Source organism: Sylvia atricapilla, chromosome 4 (assembly GCF_009819655.1).
Source record: "Sylvia atricapilla isolate bSylAtr1 chromosome 4, bSylAtr1.pri, whole genome shotgun sequence".
NCBI classification, from domain to species: domain Eukaryota; kingdom Metazoa; phylum Chordata; class Aves; order Passeriformes; family Sylviidae; genus Sylvia; species Sylvia atricapilla.
The window spans coordinates 20,113,625-20,135,338 of NC_089143.1; the positions used below are offsets into that span (position 1 = coordinate 20,113,625).

At 36.2% G+C, this 21,714-nt stretch overlaps 1 protein-coding gene and 1 long non-coding RNA gene across 2 annotated transcripts in view; both read left to right on the forward strand.

The window, feature by feature from the left end:
* The window catches only part of LOC136360191 (uncharacterized), a 56,563-nt gene extending 55,148 nt beyond the window's left edge, over nucleotides 1-1,415 (forward strand). Inside the window, exon 3 of the long non-coding RNA XR_010743430.1 lies at nucleotides 1,283-1,415. This is a non-coding gene — a long non-coding RNA (uncharacterized lncRNA). The remainder of the gene's footprint in view (nucleotides 1-1,282) is intronic.
* Nucleotides 1,416-1,436: 21 nt separating this feature from the next.
* Nucleotides 1,437-21,714, forward strand: part of JAKMIP1 (janus kinase and microtubule interacting protein 1) — an 88,474-nt gene continuing 68,196 nt past the window's right edge. Inside the window, exons 1-3 of the mRNA XM_066317241.1 lie at nucleotides 1,437-1,611; nucleotides 12,003-12,277; nucleotides 19,591-20,085. Coding sequence (XP_066173338.1) covers nucleotides 12,149-12,277; nucleotides 19,591-20,085 — 624 coding nt within the window. The 5' untranslated portion in view covers nucleotides 1,437-1,611; nucleotides 12,003-12,148. The remainder of the gene's footprint in view (nucleotides 1,612-12,002; nucleotides 12,278-19,590; nucleotides 20,086-21,714) is intronic.

A 21,714-nucleotide genomic window follows, 5' to 3' on the forward strand; every position in this document is an offset into this window, starting at 1 on the left:
TATTACATAGTCATTATAAAGAAACATAAATAGTGAAAAAGTATGTCTAAAATAATTTAATATTTGCTAATATAGTTAACTTTCACTATAGAGAATAATTATTTTAATTTGTAATTTCTAATTTGTAACTGAATTTGTTTTGGTGGCAACAGATAAACTGATGTGACTACTAAATTCTCTCTTCTGTACCTGGGAGAGTAGTTCATCCTTTTCTTGTGACTGGGTTTAACACTTAGTAATAAATGTATGAGGAACTTCAGTCATAGATTTATCTAAAAAGATTATCTCCATATCTACTTAATAATAACAGAAAGTAAATGATGCTGATTTTGGAAAAAAAAATCTAAACCCATGTGATGACTATTATCACTGGGATTTCTGTGAAGATAAATGTATTTTTATTTCTAAATTTCAAAAGGATGCTATTTAAAGATTATTATCCCCTTATTGTCCTTTAGACTGCTCTGTTCCTATACATCAAAACAGTGGAACATAGATTAAAAAAATTGTTTAGACTTACTAGGTTGTTTAGTTGACTCTGCATGAAAAAGGTGAAGTGTTCCAAACATGAGTCTTCACCAGCCAGTGTATTTTGGAAAGTGTTTTTGTCATGTGGCAATTACCAGTATCTATCCTAAGAGTTGGAATTATTTTATGAAAATCTGAACAGTGAGTTTTTATTTTCTGAATTGTTTATGTACATTTGCCCAATGCTGTAGGACAATATCTTGCCTATCTGGTTCTTGTTTTTCTCTTTGATTAGTCAGATTTCTTGCATATCCGTGTCTTGTTATTTGTCTGGACTATTCCTGATCTCTTCCAACTGTCCTCGCAGCCTGGAAATGCAAACACAAGCATTCATGCAGGAATAGTGCTCCTATATCATGCAGCTGTGAGCTTGCACTTTGCTTTAGAGAATGACAGGCTGCTTCTGTGGAAATTTAGGATTGATGGAGCATGCCTGGCCTTGCAGTAGGGCCAGGCACATTTTTTAAAGTTGCCCTTTCTTTCTTTTCCTGACTGATCATGAAATCTATCAAAGATTGATATTTCCCCCTTTTTCTGAATGCTGAAAATAAAATTGAGATAAACTTTGGTATTGCTCTCATGTTTCCATTTTTTCTTAACATCCTTTGAACAAACAATCTGTGCAGACTAATCCTCTATACTATACAGACATTACTTATATTCTCTGCAACATGATTACAGTTCCATCATTTTCCAAACACAGAAAACAAGTACTATAACATGCTTGTGTCTAAAGAGTTTTCCTTACTCGCAGATGTAACAAAGTAGAACATTTGGGTGGCTGGTGACTGGCAGCTGCTGGCAGAATTCCCACACACGTTTTGCCATTAGATAAGTCTGTGGTTGGTAATGGTCGTGTTGAGATAAGATAAGTGACGTTGCACTTAGTCATCTAAAAGTAATCATGTGTGTGCTGAGTGTTTGCAAGAGGTCTTGAAAAGAAAACTAAACAAACTTTTCTGACACCATGGAAAGGGCTCTCAAATGTATCAGGCTTGCTGTCCAGTATTAAAGCACAACAGATCTTCAGTCCTTTCTGAAGCTCCTTGCATGTTCATAAATGAGTATAAATGGGAAAAAAAGGTATGAACTGTGAGAAACCTGTGGCCTGTGTGTTGTGCATTCAATAAACAGTAGTGAGAGGCCATGAACTTGGCAGTTCTGAGAATTCCCGAGGATTATACCAGTTTTGCAGTACCTGGTGCTTTTTTAGTGATAAATAGGCTCTCTTATGGTTGTCTTTCTAGCTTTTTGTTTGTTTTTCTCAGTTCTTCGATTCAATTAGTTTGTTATGTCAATAGCTCCAAAGGGTGTTTTGAATATTAAATAGCTTTGATAATGGGATTCTATTATGGCAATATATGTATGCATGTGGGCAAAATCCTGTTTTATGCATAGCATTGTGTAAACGTTGATTTCTAGGGGAAAAAATCTTGAAGGACACTAGTTTTAATCTCAACACCTGCAACTTATCCTTTCTGAAGGAAACCCGTCCTGTGCACATCTGCACATACTATATTTACACAGGTGTGCTGGATGTTACTACAATGCAAGGACAAAAATGTGAGATTTTTGTAGTAGAAGGGAGGCAGAGAGTATTTGGGCATTTCAATTAACTTCCAACAGTCAGTGTAAGAATTAAAAATACACTCTGGGACAGTGAAAGAAAACATATAACCTTGTTATTTACTGGTGAAGACTTGCATATCTCAAAGCAAATACCTAGTAATTTTCTATTCTTAGTCCCTTACAACATTTGGGAAGTGTTAGTGAAGATCTTTCTGATATTTCCAGATGTCTCTACTGCAAAAAAAAAAAAAAAAAAAAAAAAAAAAAAAAAAAAAAAAAAAAAAAAGTATGTGCTTGTAGTGCAGCACAATATATGCCCTGGGAGAGGACTGAGCATGATTTCACTTAAGACCTCCCAGTTTTCACATTGTTCATTGAAACAGGCAGCATTTCAGCATTTCCCTTTTCCCATGCAAGGGCAATGTATGCATATAACAGCCAAGTTTGATTTCCATGAAGCTTTCAGATTTGCTGATATAGGTTTGCTGTGTAGGAGATGAAAAATTACAGTGTTACTGCCATAGCTGTACAAACCTTAACCTTAAAGGAAAATCTTACTCACACTTTCACCTAAAGTTTAGGGAGATGGTGTAGAAGGAATAGTTCTTGGCAATACTTATTTCCATATTTTTCCGCCGAGTCTTCATTATAACTAAGTTTGTTTGTGAAGTCACTGCCAGCATCCTAAATCTGAGGTTTCCCTCTGCCACCTCTTGTAGGAGATGGGGTAGGAAGAGGAACAGAACTAAACACCAAGATCAGTTAATAGCCGAAATTATGTGAACATATCTTGGCAGAACTGGATTCAGAGATGGGATTGCAACTGTATCAAATTTACATGATAGTACAACTTGAATAAAGATTTTTGTCCATGGTCACAGGTGATTTAGAGCCATGTAGACCTTCCAGAGAGAAGCCGCCTTTGCAGGCACCATGGCAAGGGGGAGGTTGTGTTCTGAAGCATTGAAGCATAAACATTTATGCAAATAAACATTTTCATTTAACCATTGGGACTTCTCTAAGCTTTAGGTGACATGTCTTGGCCTCAACTTCCTGCAAAATATTGTACCATCTTCACAATCTGCTCTCTGAAACAGTACACTGAAAAGAAATCTTGATTTCTCAGTGAAGGAGAGATGTTATATAGGTAAAGAGACATAAGGATGTTTTCTTCAGAGTGAATGACAAATCACTTTTTATTCCCCCTAAATGTCCAAATCAGCTTGATTATGACAGCAGTCAGCAGTTTAGGATACACTGCTAGCAATGCTGTGCCCCCATAAACTGGATACCTCCTATAAATTGCATGCACAGCTTGCATACTAAAGCACTCAAAGTTGCATGTGCAAGTAGTCTGGTTCTGTCTAACATTATCTCAAATTTAGGAAGCTTTTAGGAAGCTTTATGCCCATATATTTGTATATATATACATGTGTCTGTGTGCACTGATTAATTTCTGATCTTGAGAATACTTTGGGGCAGTCTAATCTGGACAACAGAAAGTGTCACAGTCTGTAGTGGTGTGTCACAGAGTATTTCTGGAGTTTTGTATTTTTATCTACTTGCCTGTTTATGTCTTTTTTTTAAGATGAACCATGACTGAATGTGTCTACTTTTTAACATTCTGAGCTAAAAAATTATGATGTTGATACATGTATCTGGACAAATATATTTTCTGCAACTGTTCATGACTGCCACATTCAACTTTTTAGTATCTTCAGAGAGCACGTTTGTGTTTCTGGTGGCCAACTTGCCAACAGCATTTTCAACAAGTCTGGAATGGTTTGAATCAAATTTGCTGGCAGTTACCAGAAGGGTATTTTATTTGTAGTCTTCTCACGGTGGTGAAGCGTTCTGTTTGTGGGTATTGGAAGATGGTTACATAAAGAGTTCACAGTTCACAGCTTCTCCTCTGTGCTTTTCTTGTGCTTTGTCATGTTTGTCTCTGTCCTGTTTAACCAGAGAGAGAAACAAAAGTTTGTCTCCAGGCTCTTGCTGTGTTGGTATCTAGCTGTGCTTTTTACTGCCTGTAGTTTGAGGCCATTGCACAGCTCCCTTTCAGAGAGCTGAGAGAGGAAAGAAGTTACTGTCTGGCTGAAACACTCAGTTTAAATATTTTATCCCAGGTGATGCAGTTGCATCAGCCAGTTCCCAGAGTGACTTAAACTCTGTTCACTGCAATGAACATTCACTCAAATACCAGTATTTGAAATACCAGTTTTAGCTGGCTGATTATCAGAGCACTGCTGTGAGAAAGTTAACAGGCCTTCCAAGAAAATTTCAGTTTTGTGGGACACTAAATTCGATGATTCTTGCCAAAAGAAATTGCAGATTCTTTCTGAGTCTCTTAAGTTTCATTTCTCATTACTTGTGTCCAGTCTCTTATTTCATAATATTGTCCTCAGAATACATTTCTGGTCAAGTCTTTCTGCAAGTGTAATGCCTACTTTACTGAGAGATTAAGTGATTTGGTGGAAAAAATACAAGACATCTGTGGCAGAACTGTAGATGGAACCAAAATCCATCGAGCTTTAGCATGTGTGTTGCCGATAAGAAAATAATAATAATAATAATTATCCAGCTAGATTTGAAATTAGATTTACATGTGGGGTTCAAGAACATTGAAGCTGAACAGGAGTCCTTGATGCAGTAATCAAATACAAAGTTGAGGTCCTAAATTCTTCAGCGCAAGTAGATACCTTTTTGGGAATTCTATGACTCTTCAAAATTTAAGCAACAGCACTGCCAGTTCTGTCGTGTATAACCTTACTTTGATCTCAGGAACTAAGGAACTTGGCTTTGAAAGTGGACCATGATGGGAACTTTGGAAAAAATGCAGCATGTTCTTTTTTCAGTCATCCTGTATTACTGGACTAGGCTGATATCTTCATTTTGGCTAAGAGTCATGACTTTAATGAGAAGTTGTGTGAAAGTTGAGCCACCCCTTGGTAGGTGAAGAAATTTTGTAATTCTTTTTTTGGGCTGACTGATGTGCTCTGCACAGAGCTGTGTGATTGTTCTGTGCCAGAGCAGTGAGGTGAGAATGTGAGCTGTCTGCCACAGCATGAGGTAGCTTACTGACTTAGTAGTCAACAGCAAAAAATAATTTTTGAGATAAGAGACAGTGGAATGAAATCATGTTCTCTCTCTTTGCATCACTGTTCAGCTGGTAACTAATCTCACATTCAGAAGCACCTTTTCTCTTCCTTACACCTGCCTGTCCACTCAAGTTTATCATATTGATTTACAAAATAATAAATATTCAAGATGCAATGAAGTGTTAGACAACCCCAGGTTTTCTCTCATTGAGGTTCTTCTTCTCTCCTGAAGCATCAAATAGAGAATCTGAATCTCTGCCCCCAAAGCTTTCAGTTGCCTTATACACTTTCTACACAGCTGTCATCCCTGAATTTTTATTTTTTCTAGATTTAGGTTTTAGTTATTCTATCTCCTCACAATAAAATAAAAATAATGATAATGATGGGTTTAAAAAAAATACTCAAAGGAGCTTTCTGCAAAAATCAGGTGAGTAGCTAAACAAAGCTGGTCCAGTATAATCCAAAAGCCTAAATTTGACAAGTTGATTACATTTGTGGGGTGTCAGTGATAGTCAGTAAACACATTAGAATCTGTCTCTATATTTGCCATTTATCTAGTCCTGACTGGGAAATGCTGTAACTTGCCCTTTCTTCCTCTTTCTATTTTTGCTCTTAAATGTTCTGCTTTCATGGGAATGCTGCTCCTCAGTGTGAGCACAGGGATCTCCCTGCCTCATAGCCAGGGCACAATGAGAAGGTCCAGAGGCTCATGTGCTGTGTCACACAGCAGACATCAGGTCAGGTCTCCTGTCCATGTGGGAAAGAAAGGAATTGGCCCAGAGATGAGCTCTGCCTAGAGCTGCCCCTCCAGAGCTGCGATGAATCCAGCACCCTAAAGCACTGTGGCTATATAACACAGCTGAGTTGTGAAGGTTGTGGAGGGAGGGTTCTGTTTCACCATTTTGTGTTGCATTTTAACTTTGCCTTTCTGTGCTACTGCCTCTTGTATTTTATGTGTGTCACAGGACTTCTGTTTGTAGCATTTTGTCTTTTAAAAGGGCTAATTTTGTCTTCTTTACGGCTAATAGAGAGGTTTTAATGATAAATGATTTGATAAATCCTTGAAACAGCTCTAAGTGAAATTGGGTAGATATTACTTAATGTACATTCATTGAAGCCAATGAATATTTTTTATTTACTTAAAAAAAAGTCCTAGAATCAAGTTCCTAGTTTTCTGAGCAGGGATTCAGGTTGTTTACAGTAACTCCTTGTGTATGAAAGTGTTCTATAGTGCAGAAGGGATGTGCAGTGTCCTTTTCGGCTCAGACATTCCTTTTTACTTGTGATAATTCCTTTTAAACTAAGAGTTTGGTGGGGGTTTTTTTGTTTTGGTTTGGTTTTTTTTTTGGTTTTTTTTTTTTGTTTTGTTGTTGTTTTTTTTTTTTTTTTTTTTTTTTTTTTTTTTTTTTTTTTTTTTTTTTTTTTTTGTGGGTTGTTAATGTCCTTTCTCTAGAATGAAGCCATTAAAATACTGGCTGCTTGGCTGTTATCCAGTGGCATGGATAGTACCAATCGAAAATAAAAATTCAGGGTCACATGGCTGTTACTAGCAGGTACCTACACATTTGTGCATGTGCATAGGGTCTAAATGCTTACCTTTTGAGGGTTTTTTTGGTGCTGTGGTCTTTTTTATTATTTGTTTTTTTGTTTTGTGGTGGGTTTTTTTGTTTTTGTTTTTGTTTTTTTTTGGTTATGCAGTGGCTTGGATACATATTTCAGTTGTGAGTGTTGTAACAAATGCACACCAATTCACTGTAGAGAAAATGGATACATTGGTGAAATTCATTTAGGAACTTGCCACATTAGTTCTGTTAACTGCTGTGTAAGGAGCTGGAAAGCAGTGATTCATGGTAGGAAGTTAAAACCTGGGTACTGATTCCTGAGGGCATTGGGAATTTTCTGAAAGACTGTGGAGCGACAGAATCACAGATCACCTTTGCTGATATGCCATTGAAAAGAATAGGGAAGCAATTACTAACCTGAACAGAAGAGTTGACTGCTTTACAGATCCTGTGCTCATCCAGAGGATGTCACCTGCTGTGGGAATCTGAGCAAGTGTCATAAAATACTTACTCATGCTACACTGTAATCTCTACCAAGGAAAGCTCTGTTCCACATGGCCCTACTGGATTGTTACTTTGAGGACTTCTGGGGAAAAAAAAGAAAAAAAAGAAAAAAGAAAAAAAAAAAGAAAGAAAAAAATGCTTATCGTTTCTTGGTGATTGCTTCCTATATAGTGTGGCCCTATAAGGTATTTTTTTATTAAAGCAAGAATGACTCAGGCTATGAGGTATATTTTTATTAAAGCAAGAATGACTCAGGACTTCAGGCTGTGAATCTGAAAAAATGAATGTGGGCTGTTAGTTAACAATAAAGATGTTTCTAGTTTTACCCATCAAAAAAATGAAGTGACATTTACAAAGTGTTCCACTGTAAGGAAACTCTGTATTTCCCTAAGCAGGCAATGATTGAAAATAACCCTCAAATGTTCTACTGTAACAGAAATAGATCTGTCTTTGTAGATAGCTAACAAAGGGGTACCAGAAAGGTGACCAGTCTACAATACACTTAGAAAACTATACTGATGATTTTAATTTAGATTTATTGATGGGAGGAGTATTATTTTACAATCCTGTAGAGGTTCTTCTGCTTTTATCCATTGAGTCATGTTTTATTACATAGAACTGAGAACTGAAGCAATAAATGTAGGTCATCTGAACCTTGTGAGAAGTGTGCCTTGGGCATCGGCAGCTACGAATGTTGTCTCTCCCATACAGTTGATCATCAGTGTTTTTTTAAACTCTTAACATAGGTGAACTGCAAGTTACTTCTGTAGTTAACATTGAACCAGTGTCCACTGCATTTACTTTTGTCAGATGCTATGGTAATAAAAATTATTTTAAAATTGCACAGAATTGTGCTATACTGAGAACGTTACATCTCATGTTCACAAGCACAGTGAGGCTTATTAGTGCTTTCTGCAGTAGGTTCTGTAGAATTATAGGAGAAAGTTTGAAATAAAAAAAATTGGAGTAGAATGGCGCAGTGTTTACGTGGAGATGCAGTGTCTAGATGAAGAAGCTTTATCATTTCCCTCCAGTATCTGAGTTACAGCTTGGTGTTTCAGCTGAGATGACTCATTGACAATTTCACCTTCCAAAAATTGTGCTGCAGCTGAATAATGTTGTTGAAGTCTGAAATAAGGCTGGAATGCAGAATTTTGGTTGATATAATGTAGTAAATTTTTTGTGTTATCATGTTATCCACATGTATTACTTGATTTTATGGATTTACTTACTTTGCTTTTTGATTACTGTTTGTTACTAAAAAACTCACTCTCCAAAAATATAACCCTCCCTATATTTTTGTGTATTTTGGTACAGGATCATGTTTAAAGACTTGCATTTTTTTAAATTGACTTAGTTTTCAATTTCAAACTTAAGCATTGGGGTTTTTTTCTATTATCCTTTTTTCCCTGTCCTTATTTCCCAGTATCCTTTTTTCCTTACCCTTATGTAATCAAAATTATTTGATGCTACACTTTCATATTTCTGCAGTAACTGATTTTTCTTTTTCTTTTCTTGTAAGTTTTATTGATATTTAGCATCTAGAATCGTCATAGCAACTAAATATGTAGTTTGAGGTCTTGTTTGATAAAACCAGGAAAGAGATTGAGGTAGTTATAAAAAGCATCCTTTAAATCTGCTAAGCAAATAGAAGAGAAATTGGAAGGTAGGACGTTGTTCAGCTGATTGATTTTCTAGTATGTTAAGAATTTAATGGATTTCCCAAAACATCTGTAAGAGAAACCATTTTAAATATTTTGATCTTGTACACGCCAGTCCCCCAAACTATTGATTAGTTGATTCAGATCCAGTCAAGTTTATTTATTTTGTTTTTCTTCGATGACAATTGCCCCTATACCTATCAAGTAAAGTGAGAAACTTGTGATGTTCCAGAGACTGCTGAAAACGTGATTTGTGATTTAGAATCCATTACTCTTTCCTATCTTTTTTCATGGTGTGAAATATAAAATAAATTCAAATGATTCCAAGTTTTGCAAGAAATGTGTAGAACTCAAAGTGCAGGAAGTAGCTATTTTTAATCACGGAGTGATTGTGGGACTGTATCCTGGTGGCATCATGAATTTTTCTCTCAGCAGACATGGGGAGTTAATAAATAGGTTGTTGGTTGAAGTGTCTGCATCAGTAAAAATTCTGTTAAGAGTGGAGAGTGGCGTGTTTTATCCTTCATGTTTTCTCACGGTGTTTGCAAGTTGTTTGGTGTGGAATTTTTGGAATTTTTGTTTTCGTGGGGTTGATTTTAGGTTTTTATTGTTGTTGTTGTTGTTTGGGTGTTTTTTTTTTTTTTGTTGTTTTTTTTTTTTTTTTTTTTTTTTGGTTTTTTTTTTTTTTTTTTGTTTTGTTTTTTTTTTTTTCAAATATTAAATATGGGTAGTCAGCTAGGAGGAGATCTGGGCACTCATTGGTTCAATACCTTTCATTTGGGAATCAGGATGCAGTCTCTGCTTCAGCCCTTGTGTGTCTGGGCTATGTGCCTCTCTGAATATATAGACAGGCTTTGTGTTGCCATAGTTCCTGCTTTTGCAATAGGTAGGCTGGAAAATGTATCTAGGGAAGAGTAGAAATGGAAGGTTTTTTATGCCCAGCAATGCCACTTGATGGGTGGTTGTTTCTTGGTTTGTATTTTTTGGTGGGTTTTTTGGTTTGCTTTGGGTTTTGTTTGTTTTTTTGTTGTTGATTTTGTTTTGTGGTTTTTTTGGCTATTTCTTTTTGTTTTGTTTTATTTTGTGGTTTTAGGAAATTTATTATGTTTAGTTTGGTTGGGAGATGGTGCTTTCGCTCCCCTCCCCACTCTCCCTCCCTCAATGCCTATAAGAGAAGAAGGTGATTTTCTTCTGGTTCTGTGTCTAAGCTTTTATTTTACTTGAAAAGTACAATTTTCAAATGTTGAGAGTTAAAGGAAAAGAGATTGAGAGCAATGCCTTGAGAGTTTTTTTAATTCTGAAGAGTACTTAAAAGAATAATGCCGAACTCTAGTTTTTAAGGCTAATTTGAGTATTAAATGTAATTTGAGCATTGTAGAAACTCCATAGATTAATAATATGAAATTCCCTTATTAAGAACAGTAATTCCTCACATTTCTTCCAGTCTCTAAAGAGTTCTTTTTTTTGAAAATTTACTGTAAGACTATTGCTGATTTGTTTATCTTGAATCAGCTACTATGTGTAAAAGTACAATAGCACCAATGTTTATTTATTTTGTAAGGTAGGTCTGATACATAATGGAATTAAAGTGTATTTAAAAAATCTGGTTTTTTTCACAGATTATATACTTAAATAATTCCTATTATGACTATAAGAAACAAACAAAATTTTATTGAATAGGATAACTTCATAGATTATTATATTTCAAAAGAAAGATACCTGCTATTATAGAGCAAAACACCTATTTCACTTCAGTCATTTCAGCAAAAAATTGGTAAAGTTCGTATTTTTTCAATTGCTTTTTACAAATAAAAGAACTCAATGGGAATATCATCAAACAGAATGAGACTTGGTGTTCTGAGTTCTGTTCACTTTTCATCTGATTTGACTTGTCATTCTAAGCAAGATATGTAACTCACCACCTGTTTACCAGTTGCTTGAAAAGGAGCATAAAACTGAGGTGTTTAGTTTGTCTTTACACACCTGCGTTATTAGTCACTAACCCTTTAGAAATTATGTTCTAAGGAATGCATGGGATTTTCATTCTAATACAATTTCTAAAATAAGTCCCTGTTAGTAGGAGGTTGGAAAGAGCAGTTTATTCTTTGATGGCGATTTGATAACAATTTTCTTTAAATATTCCAGTAATGTTCTTCAGTTTTAAAGTAGGAACATTTCTGCTTTGTTGCAAATTTAATGATGAAATTATGTGAATATTTTAAAATGCATAGAGAACATGGGTTTGGAAACTAGTTCAGCATTGATAGCACTTGTTCCACACTTTGTCTTGCGGAGCACCAGTTTATTCTTAGAGGAGAGCAGAGAGGAAAAAAAATCACAGATTAAACTTCTATATGACTACTCATGAAGCAAACTAATCATGGGATTTCCTAATTATTGTAATTAGGATTCTTTGTCTGCTATTGATATTCTGCTTGAACATTACATAAAGCTAATTTAAATAAATGAATACTTTATAAGCTTAGTGCATACTGGGAAATTAAAATGAAGTTAAATATCTTCTTGTTTCCATTGTAGGTTTTCAAACAGTATCAGCCCTGAACATAAGCACGTTACATATATGATGTTTTAAGAAACATTTAAAAATGTTTTTCGAGTTTTGTGATACCTTTTTAATAGATGCTGATGATGTCAAGCTCGATGATAATTACAAATGATACAATTATGCATTATAACTGATACATTAAGGAGAGAAATACTTTCTTCTCACTGCAGAAAATGAACTACTCCCACTGAAACACTTCCTCAATTAATTTATGGCTTTCTCTGTGCCTCTTGGGAATCCTGAGTGTGGTTGTAGTCAGGTCTTGAATAAAATATAATTTCTGTTTATATGCTATATTCATCATAACTGTAAATGTTTTTATTTCTGTGGATAGAGTTTAAAGATGGTGAAATATTGCGTAACTTCTTACCTGGTTCTTTCACACTCTGGTACACTGTGCAGTATAGTATAATTCAAGGAACTTTCGTGTGCTTAAAAATGGATGTTACGTCTGATGTTTGATTCTGCTCAGTCCTGTAGCTTAATTCTGTTCCCACCACTTTGCTTCTTCCAGGCCATGAGAGACTACTCCCATGATGGCACAGATTTGTATGAAAGATTTTGTTGACCACTGCACAACTCTTAAATGCTAACAGCAGAAGGCACTAGCTGGTAGCTCAGTGTGGAGCCAACATTTTATTTTAAACTTCAAAAACAATTATGTCAAAGAAAAGTCGTGCCAAGGGAGAGAAGTCCGACATGGAGACTGAAGCCCTGCAAGCTGCTAATGAGGAGCTGCGAGCTAAACTAACCAACATCCAGATAGAATTTCAGCAAGAAAAAACCAAGGTATTTTTCTGTCTCTATTTTGTGATCATTCTTTTAACAGTAGCACTGTTAGAAACCAGCAGAGTTTGAATCTAAGTTGTGTTAGTTGTAAAAGAAAAACATGACAGAGAAGGAAAATCAGAAAAACAACTGATAAATTAAAATTGGTGCCAATTCTTTTAAATAGTGTGCAAAAGGGCTAAATATCACCAAACACCCAGTCATTGAAATTTGCAATCACAGCAGTACAAATGGCATTAGCTTATGGACAAGGAAATTTTGTATTTGATCTTACTGAAAATTGTATGCTGTAAAAAGAATCGTCTTCAAAATCAGACATCAGCACCTTATTCCAAGCATGTCACTTTAGATGCTTATGAAGAATATCAATTAACTGGAGACTATCTGTGTAGGAGTCCTGATTTGATTTGCTGAGGTTATGCATGGCATTGTTCTGAGCTATTCTATTTTGCATCTGATTGCTAATGAAATGGAACCATCAGTTTTTGTCTATCTAGCATATGTTCAACAGGTCTTTGGGTAATCAAGAGGACACATAGAAGAAACTATTAATTCATTAAATACATTCATGTTTATGAGGATTAGAGTTACTTTTATATATTTCTGTAAGTTGTTTAAAATATGTATAAACCAATGAGATTATTTATATTCTGTTATTTATTAAAATCAGTTAGTGCATTTGACTTTGCACAAGGCAGTTCTGGAGATTAATCCATGTGCAGGTGGATTTATCTGTATTTGACTGGGGATACTGTAGCTTCAGAGTCTCAAAGACCTACCAAGTGGAAAAAGTATACACTGAAAATGTGTTCTCTTTATATAAAGTAGTTTGGTTTGAGCCTTTTTTCTTTTCATCATTTACATTTTACAGTGTAAAATGTAAAACACCTGAAAAACATTTCTGTACATTCTAGTTCCATTAACATCCTTGTGTGCTACTCACTTTTGAAGGGTCTTATTTTTTACATTTTAATTTGCAGAGTAAACCCAAAAACCATCGCAAATGTAATCTTCAGAACTTTTTTCTTACAGAGAAAAAAGAAACCGTAAAGCCTTAATTTGTGTTTGATTGATGCAATAGGTTTAGAAAATATCTGCCAACTAAGCTTGTGTTGCCTTGGAAATTTTTCTTCTTCACAGACTAAAGAAAATAGTCAAATCTTTTATGGATCAGGGGTATTGATAAATGAACAGATAAGTCAGGGGGTTTGCTATTGGCTTCCTCATCCAACTTCTGTTGCTGTTGATTGATATAATCACAACAAATTTTAAAACAAGTGACACAAACTACTTGAGCTTTTTAAAATAGCATACCATGAAATTTAGTAGTGGCTAATATCTTTCATAATTTACAGGTCAATCAGTTGCAATATTTGACTGTTATTTTTAGTGTCTCAGTGTTTCTGTTTGGAGGCTTACGAGTTGATGGTAGATTACATTTACAGTAGTAAGTTTTTCTTTTTACTTATCTTATTTCCTATTTTGTTCTGTATAACTTTATATGTAGAAATATGGTATGAATTTTATTATGACTCTTTAAATTCCATTTAAAAGAGCACATAATTATGAAGTTCTCTTATAACTTGGACAGAAGAATGAATTAATTTTCAGTCTTTGAATAACTCTGATATAAAAAAAAAAGTATGAAGTATGAACACTAGAAGGAGTTTAGCCCTGATACACTTCCAGTCTTTACCTGTAAGAACATCAAGTTTAACTCTTCATTCAACTAAGAATGAGGTGTAAGTACAAGACCATGACAGCTGTAGGAACATTTTCAATAACTAGTCTTACAACAGTCTAGGAGGATTTGTTTCAGCTTGGTTACTTGTTCACCTTTCTTCAACTTAAAAATTTAATATTTTCTAGTGTATTGAGGTTGTTACTGGAGACAGATCTGTTTATTGTGAACATATGTGTGCAGAGAAATGGGTGAACTCACATATGAAATCTGTAAAAGAGGAAATTATAGCCAGAGTGCTCTAAAATCCTACTAAGTGTACTTTGCAGTCTGAAGTAAATTCTGTGTTGGAGTGCATTTTTGTGAAGATGCAGCTGGGGAAAGAGTTCTTCAACCTCTTTCCCTCATCTTTGCTGTGGTGCTTGCTCTAAATCATTTAACTGGAATTGAACATGTAGTTTATTTCCCAGCCTACTCTCATTCTGTGCAGCAGTTACAGGATGCCTTGACTGACAAGATCAATAAATCAAAGCCGTAGAGATTTTTCCTGTTTAGACTGTACTTCAAAAATAGTAACAAAACCAAGAGAAATTATTTCTTGGTATCAGAAAAGTAAAAACACTGTACCTAGAGAATTCTAAATAAATTAGATACATTTACTGGTATAGAGGTAAGAAAGTATTGAAGCTGCTAAACAGACAGCTCGGTAACCCATGGGGTATAAACTGTATTAGGAAAGGTAACAAATTCTTATGGGGCCAATTTATTCAATTTGATTTTCCCAAACTATTTTTTCCCTCACGTATATGCCTATATTAATGATTTATCTGAGAGGGAACCTTCTAATTGATAAGAGACATCACAAATGGAAATTAGCCATAACATCCTTTCGCCTGAAAAATACTGCTTTCTCTGAAAATTTTACCCAAGAGAAATTCAAAGCTTTGTATATATTTTCCTAGTACATCTTGTTTCATAGGTTGATCTATGTAAAGAAATTTCTTCATTAAAGTTATTTACTGCTTGCTTATGCAATACCTGATCCAAAATTGATATATTTGCCTATTTTTGGATGTGCATCATTGTTGATCTTGCTGGTGGTGTTTTGGCCGTTTGGGCCCATGAGTAGCTGTGTTCATTTACGCTGCCTAAGGGATGAAGCAGAAGTTGTGGCCCTGCCTTAGTTCCCATGTACTTAGTTCTTGAAACAATAGGAGGACTTGCTTGATTACTTTGGGGACCCTGTAGGATGTCCTTCTGGACTGTAAGTTTGCTGCCATCTATGGAGAGCCTGGAGAAGGAAATGCATGAACTGAACAGGGACTCACATGCTCCTGCTCTGCTAGTGAAAAAGCTTTGTTGGAAGACATCCAGACATTGGGAAGACATCAATGAAAGGAGTTGGCCAAACCACAAAAATTATGGTTATTTTAACATGAGTGGGGACAGGACTCACGCTGACTGAACCTTGAAGTCCAGTGCTATGAGCACAAGGAGCTGCAGTAACTGAGCATGGTCTTGGCAGTCAGCTCAGTGGTTTTATTAATGCTTGTGTTGAGATCCATGAATATTTAGTGTTCCAAAGTACCTATTCCCACTGAGACAGGTAGGAAAAGCTAGAAGGTAGTCTTTCAATATTTCAAGTGATACTTTATTCTTGATAGCAAGATGTTATAATGTTGGCTGTCACACCATCTTCCCCAAGTTCAGTTACTGCTTTTAAATATCCATATTCTACTTGTAACTGTACATTATAGGCTTGAGGTCACAACATCTAGGAATTAGGATAAATGAAATGTTTCATCTCAGTTGCCACTGCATGCCTCAGCATTGGGAAAAAGAGTGATAGAGTGGCTTGGTGAAACTTCATGTGTTTTAGTTTAAGGCCCTTGCTCCTTATTCTGTTACTGGGCACCACCAAAAAGAGTCTGGCCCTGTCCTCTTGACACTCTTCAAGATATTTATATGTATTGTCAAAGTCTCCTCTCAGTCTTCTCTTCTGTAGACTAAACAGGCCCAGCTCCCACAGTCTCTCCTCATGAAAGAGATACTCCAGAACCTTTCTCATCTTTGGTCCCCCACTGAACCCCTCCTCGTCTTTCTTGAACTTTGGAGCCCAGAACTGAACACAGTACTCCTCCGATGCACCTCACCAGAGCCAAGGTCATTGATAAAAAAAGTTGGATAAGTCTGGACCCAGTATTGATCCCTAGTGCTCCCCAGCCTCTGGCTGGATTCTGCTCCACTGATCATGATGCTCTGAGCTCTGCCATTCAGCCAGTTCTTGATCTATCTTGATCCACTGTCAATTCCTCTAACCCCCATTTCCAGAGCTTCTCTACAAGGATATTATGGGAGACAGTGTCAAAAGCCTTGCTGATGTCAAGGTAGACAACGTTCACCTTGAGCTCCCCCCTCATTCACCCATCCAGCCATGCCATTGTAGAAGACTATCAGACTGGTTAAGCATGATTTCCCCTTGGGGAATCCATGCTGACTATTCCTGATTACCTTCTCTTCTTTTACATTCAAATTTGCAGTTCCTGGCAAAAAAAAGCAGTGTGGAGAATATCCCTCCTGTGATTGACTATTGTGCTACAAATTAAAAATACCCACAGTTAAATCCAAGAGAAAAAATGAGATAATCCTGAGCAAGTTCTTATTATAATATTTTTATTGGGGCAGTGCTTTGGTAGCACTTGGAAACACATACGATTAATAGGTTATTATCTTTTAGAAAAGCATAGTTTTCAAATTATTCCATTGACTCTGATCATAAAGCTGAACTATTGTTTTTCTGTCTCAAGTGTGCAAAGCAGCTTGTCATAGAAAACAGCAAAACAGCACCAGATGTAAATATCCAAGGAAAATATAATTATATCGTTTTAAAGAAAATCCTGCTTTCAGGCACTTTTTAGACATAAGGAAGGAAAGAAGCAATGATGCTTAGCATTATATTTTGAAGAAGATAAGTTCTGCTATGACAACATTGTATCAGTATGTGCCAACTATTAAAGTTTTAATTTGGGAAGGTAGACAAAAACTGGTTTATTGGTGGCCCGATATCTTGCCTGACTTTGTTTCCCCGTTGGCTTAATCTCTTGGATGGAATAGGTTTCTTCATATTAAAAAATAAAATATAAAAAGAATGCCAGAAATTAAAAAAGAGAAATTGCTTTAAAATTTAGGTTCATTTGGAAATTGCAACTCGGGCATATGGGAAAATGCCATACTACTATTTTCGTTCAGTCAATTAGTTGCTCTGGAAGCCAGGCAAGTACAGAACTGCAGTGTGCAGGAGAGAGGGACTGAGGGGTGCAGGAAGGACAGACTATGGCCTTCAGAGAAGATTCAACAGACAGATCTAACTTTCCATCTTCTCTGATGAAAAGCAGTAATAAGAAAAGACCTTTTAAGGACCTTGAGAATTGGGACGCATTTTTTTTCCTAGATCATGAGATGTAATAGGCATTTAAGATGCTATTAGGATTTTTTTTAAGGATTCTAATTCTACTTCTTTAAATTCCTCTTACTGAAGCTTTTGGGTAAAATTAGTAGTGATATATGATAGTACTCAGTTATGAAAAAAATCGAGCAAGTATGCTAATTTGTGTGACTCAGCACTCCTCCAAAATGTCAAAATCCATTTCTCATTTATTAAAAGTTCTTTTAGGAATTTAGGCTCATGAATGTGTTGTATTGAAAACTGCCTTTCAGTTGTATGCTTTATGTACAATATGACTAATTTAAAATTACTGTGGTTCTGGAGGTACGTTGTCTGTTTGTATGTGCCATTATGCAGTTTGTTTCCCTGTTTTGTCATTAGTAGGTTTCATTGCTCAGTTTCATTTCAATTTTCTTGGTTCATCAGTAAGTCAATAAGTAGATAATGAGTAAATCATGTTTCATTTGCAAATTTGTCTGTAAACTAGTCTGTTTACTTCTGATAGTAGGTAGGTGGAGCAAGTGACTTGGCTTTGTTACAGCATAATGGAATGGTTTGGCTTGGAAGGGACCTTTAAAGATCATCTATTCTAAGCACTCTGCTCTGGACTCTCCTATGGAATTGGGTACCCTATTGCTAGCACTTAAAATCAGTGCTATCCACTCTAGACTTGGAACTAATTGTCATCTCACCAAAAGAAATAACACATGGATATATCCTGCAGATAATTTCCAATAGCCCGATTTACCATTTGGGGGAAAAAACCCAACCTCTATCTCTCTTAATAAAGATATGTTCTCAGAATCACCCTGGAACAGAGTGACAATATCTATAAAATCTGCATGTGACAGTGTCTGATTCAGAGCTATTACCTTTTTAACAGCTGTAATTATAGTACTCTCATGGGTGGTGTTTAGTCAACAGTGTGTCTAGATTAATTTCATAAAAAATGTAAATACTTTTCCTCCCTTTCCTGCTTCAGTCTCTTCCTTTCTTTAAATCAAGGGTAGGTTTGAGTTGGTTAATTCTCAAAGTTCAAAATAAGAGGATTGTAACATCTTTTGCGCAGGAAAAGTCTTCTGTCCCAGCTGTCTGAAGACTTCAGGTCAAGTTGTGGTGGGTTGATCCTGACTGGATCAGGACACCTATCTGACCAAGTTGCAATTCTGGTTTAATTTAGTGTAAATTAAATTCATCACATGACTACAGATGACATCTTTGTGTAGCACAGATAGAAGCAAATGTGACAGTGACTAACATTTTGCTGCTTGGTAGCCTCCTTTTACCATGAAGCACTATTTGCTATGAATGTTTCTGTTGTCACTCAGAGTTTGAAACCTCTGCCTCTGATAGAGGTTTTGTCAGTCTCTGTAATGGGGTTAGTAGAAAGATGTTGTGAAACTATGAATGATGAAATACATTATAGCTTTTCTGGTATACTGCAATAGACAAGTAAGCCTTTCTCTTTTTTCCCCCTTTATTCTAAATTAACATCTAATCCCACATGGAAAAAGCATTGCTTTTCATGCAGCCTGCTGAGCATCATTTTATAATGAGGTTTCATCACAGTGGATATTGCTATAATAGTCTATAACATTTTTCCACTACTCCCTCCCCAACTCTTAGACTCACTGGCCTATATTTTGTGAAATGTCTGGGGACATGAATAGTCTCAGTTTTGGGATGAGGTCTGAGGTCCGTTGAGTAGACTTGATTTTTCAAAAGGCTAATTCTTTGGCTTATCTAATAAGGACTTTCCCATTAAAATAGCTAAGAAATTAAGAAGTCCAAAATAAAAGTATTTCCAGCATAAACACAAAGTCTTTTCCCTGTTTGATTAATTTTCTACCTGCTTGTAGAATGCAGTAGAAGGATTATGGGTGAGAATAGCCTGGTGTGGTTGGTACAGGAAATAGGAAAGTAGCTAGATTGTATGTTGCTCAGTTTTATTTTATTCCCTAAATCTGTGAGAGCTCACTGCCAGTTGCGCATCCCTGTAGCAGATTCCTTAACATACACATGACCTTCTTCCAGCCCTGCTTCTCTACTTATTTACTGGAGAGAGGTGTGCAGTCTTTGCTTTGAATATTCAGGACTGGTTTTTAAGAACAGTTCAGAAGCAGCTTCCTTTGTGATTTTTTAAAGTGGAGTGGTGCTTGTTAATCAGTATTTTATATTTTGTTCCAGGTGGGTAAACTGAGAGAAAAAATCCAAGAGGTTAAGCAAGAAAGGGAGCAGGAGCAGCATAAGCACACCGCCTATGTCTCTGAACTGAAAGCCAAGCTCCATGAGGAGAAAATGAAGGAACTTCAGAGTGTCAGAGAGCTACTGATCCGGCAACATGAGCAGGAGGTGGCAAGAATGGTGAAAATCAAAGATGGTGAAATTCAGCGTTTGCAGTCAACAGTCAATGTCCTGCGGGACGGGGCAGCTGACAAAGTGAAGACGGCACTGCTGAGCGAGGCAAAGGAGGAGGCTCGCAAGGCGTTCGACGGGGAACGGATGAAGCTGCAACAAGAGATCTTGGAGCTGAAATCTGGCAAAAAGCAGCTTGAAGAAGCTCTGAACAACATTATGCAGGCGGATAAAATGAAGGCTGCAGACCTGCGTACAGCTTATCAGTCCCACCAGGATGAGATCAATAGAATAAAGCGGGAATGTGAGAGGGAGATCCGCAGGCTGGTAAGTTCATTAAGTAATGCTGCGTATTTCAGTTTATAGCAGGTGTTGGTATATTGCTGTATGTGCCAATATATATCAAAGCATCGTTTGGCAGTGGTGTCTTCCATCAGTGCTGATTGTACAACGGGCCACTATTTCCACTACTTTCTCCTCCTTACAGCAAAGGTGAACCTTGGCTCCACAGCCAATCCAACACAGTCCAAAGCTTTATGTCCCACCAAATAGAATACAAGTCAACCAAGACTTTCCAGAATGAATTTTCTCAACAGATCCAAGAAATAGACCTTCGCCTTCCTAGTTGCAGAACAATACTCCTGGGGACCAAAACAAGTCAGGGATTGTTCCTTTGATAATGCAAGAATGCCGTGTGAGATGGCAACATTAAATTCACATGGAGTCTTTATATTTAAATCGGAGGAATCGGTTGTGCTGAAACAAGACAGTCTCTTTGCTTCTTCTGCATCTTTTTCCAGGTCATTCAATTTTAAGCATTGTTGCCCTTTCAGAATTTCTGTTTTTTCTATAGCAGCAGAAAAGTTAGGGCCTAGGACAGCAGGCTTTTTTCACGCTTCATAAACCCTAGGACTTCAGGACAGATGGCAGACTATGCTGTTTGTATAAAATCAAAATCCAGGCAGTATTTCCTGACAGTGGGTGCCCCAAATTATTCAGCTTTGTAAAATGTAAAGACTTTAAGATGGGCTGTACACAGTAATACATTTAGAGAGGTCTTCATCAGGTAGTACCATGCTTCTGTTTGGTAACATGGTATTTTATATATATGTGTATATATCTAATGGTTTATCTGCACAAACTAGCAGTATAATAGCTATACGATTAAAATGAAAAATACAATAAGCATAACATTTATGTTATGTCAAGCAGTACAGACTTTTAATAGAATGAAACATCAGTTTCCTTAGGAAAATATCTTCTTGATTTGAATTTGCACAGAAATAACCTCTTATTTCTTCTGTTCCTTAGGAAAAATTACAATGATGACAAGCTACAAACTGTAATATCTGTTTAATGCTGCTGATTTTCTGTCTGAGACAATGGAATATTTTAATACAGTAAATATTTATGCTTTAAAATAACTGGATGTTGGTCAAATCTCAGGGGTATAATTTTGTTCATTAATTAAGACCACTGCAAAGGCTGATAATGTGGAGTTTCTACAAAGAGAAAGAAAAATATTTTCTTTCATATTTTGTTCTATATTAGAAATGTAAAATTCTAAAATCATGGCAATGAAGTACTGGCAATTATAAAAAGTATTAAAGAAGAGAGAAGGTTGATGCATTCTGGCATATGTTTTTCTGGAGGACATTTTCTAAATGAATTTAACCTCCTCCAAGAAGGATTTCAAAGGAAACACTTAACTATTCACTTTCAAGAGTAGAATTTTTCACCCTGATATTGTACAGAGGTGATGAAGAAGGGCACTCTGTTTTCTGTCTGGCACAAAAAATAATCCTGTGAAGTCATTCAAAATTTTAATTATAGCCTTGCTGGGCCCCTGTTACTCCGTACATCTAAAAAGGTGAATATATTGGGAGAGTGTGTAGGTAACTCTTCTTTCCTTTTCCCAGCACCAGAGGAAGCCTGCCACTGGTCTCATGGGCTTTC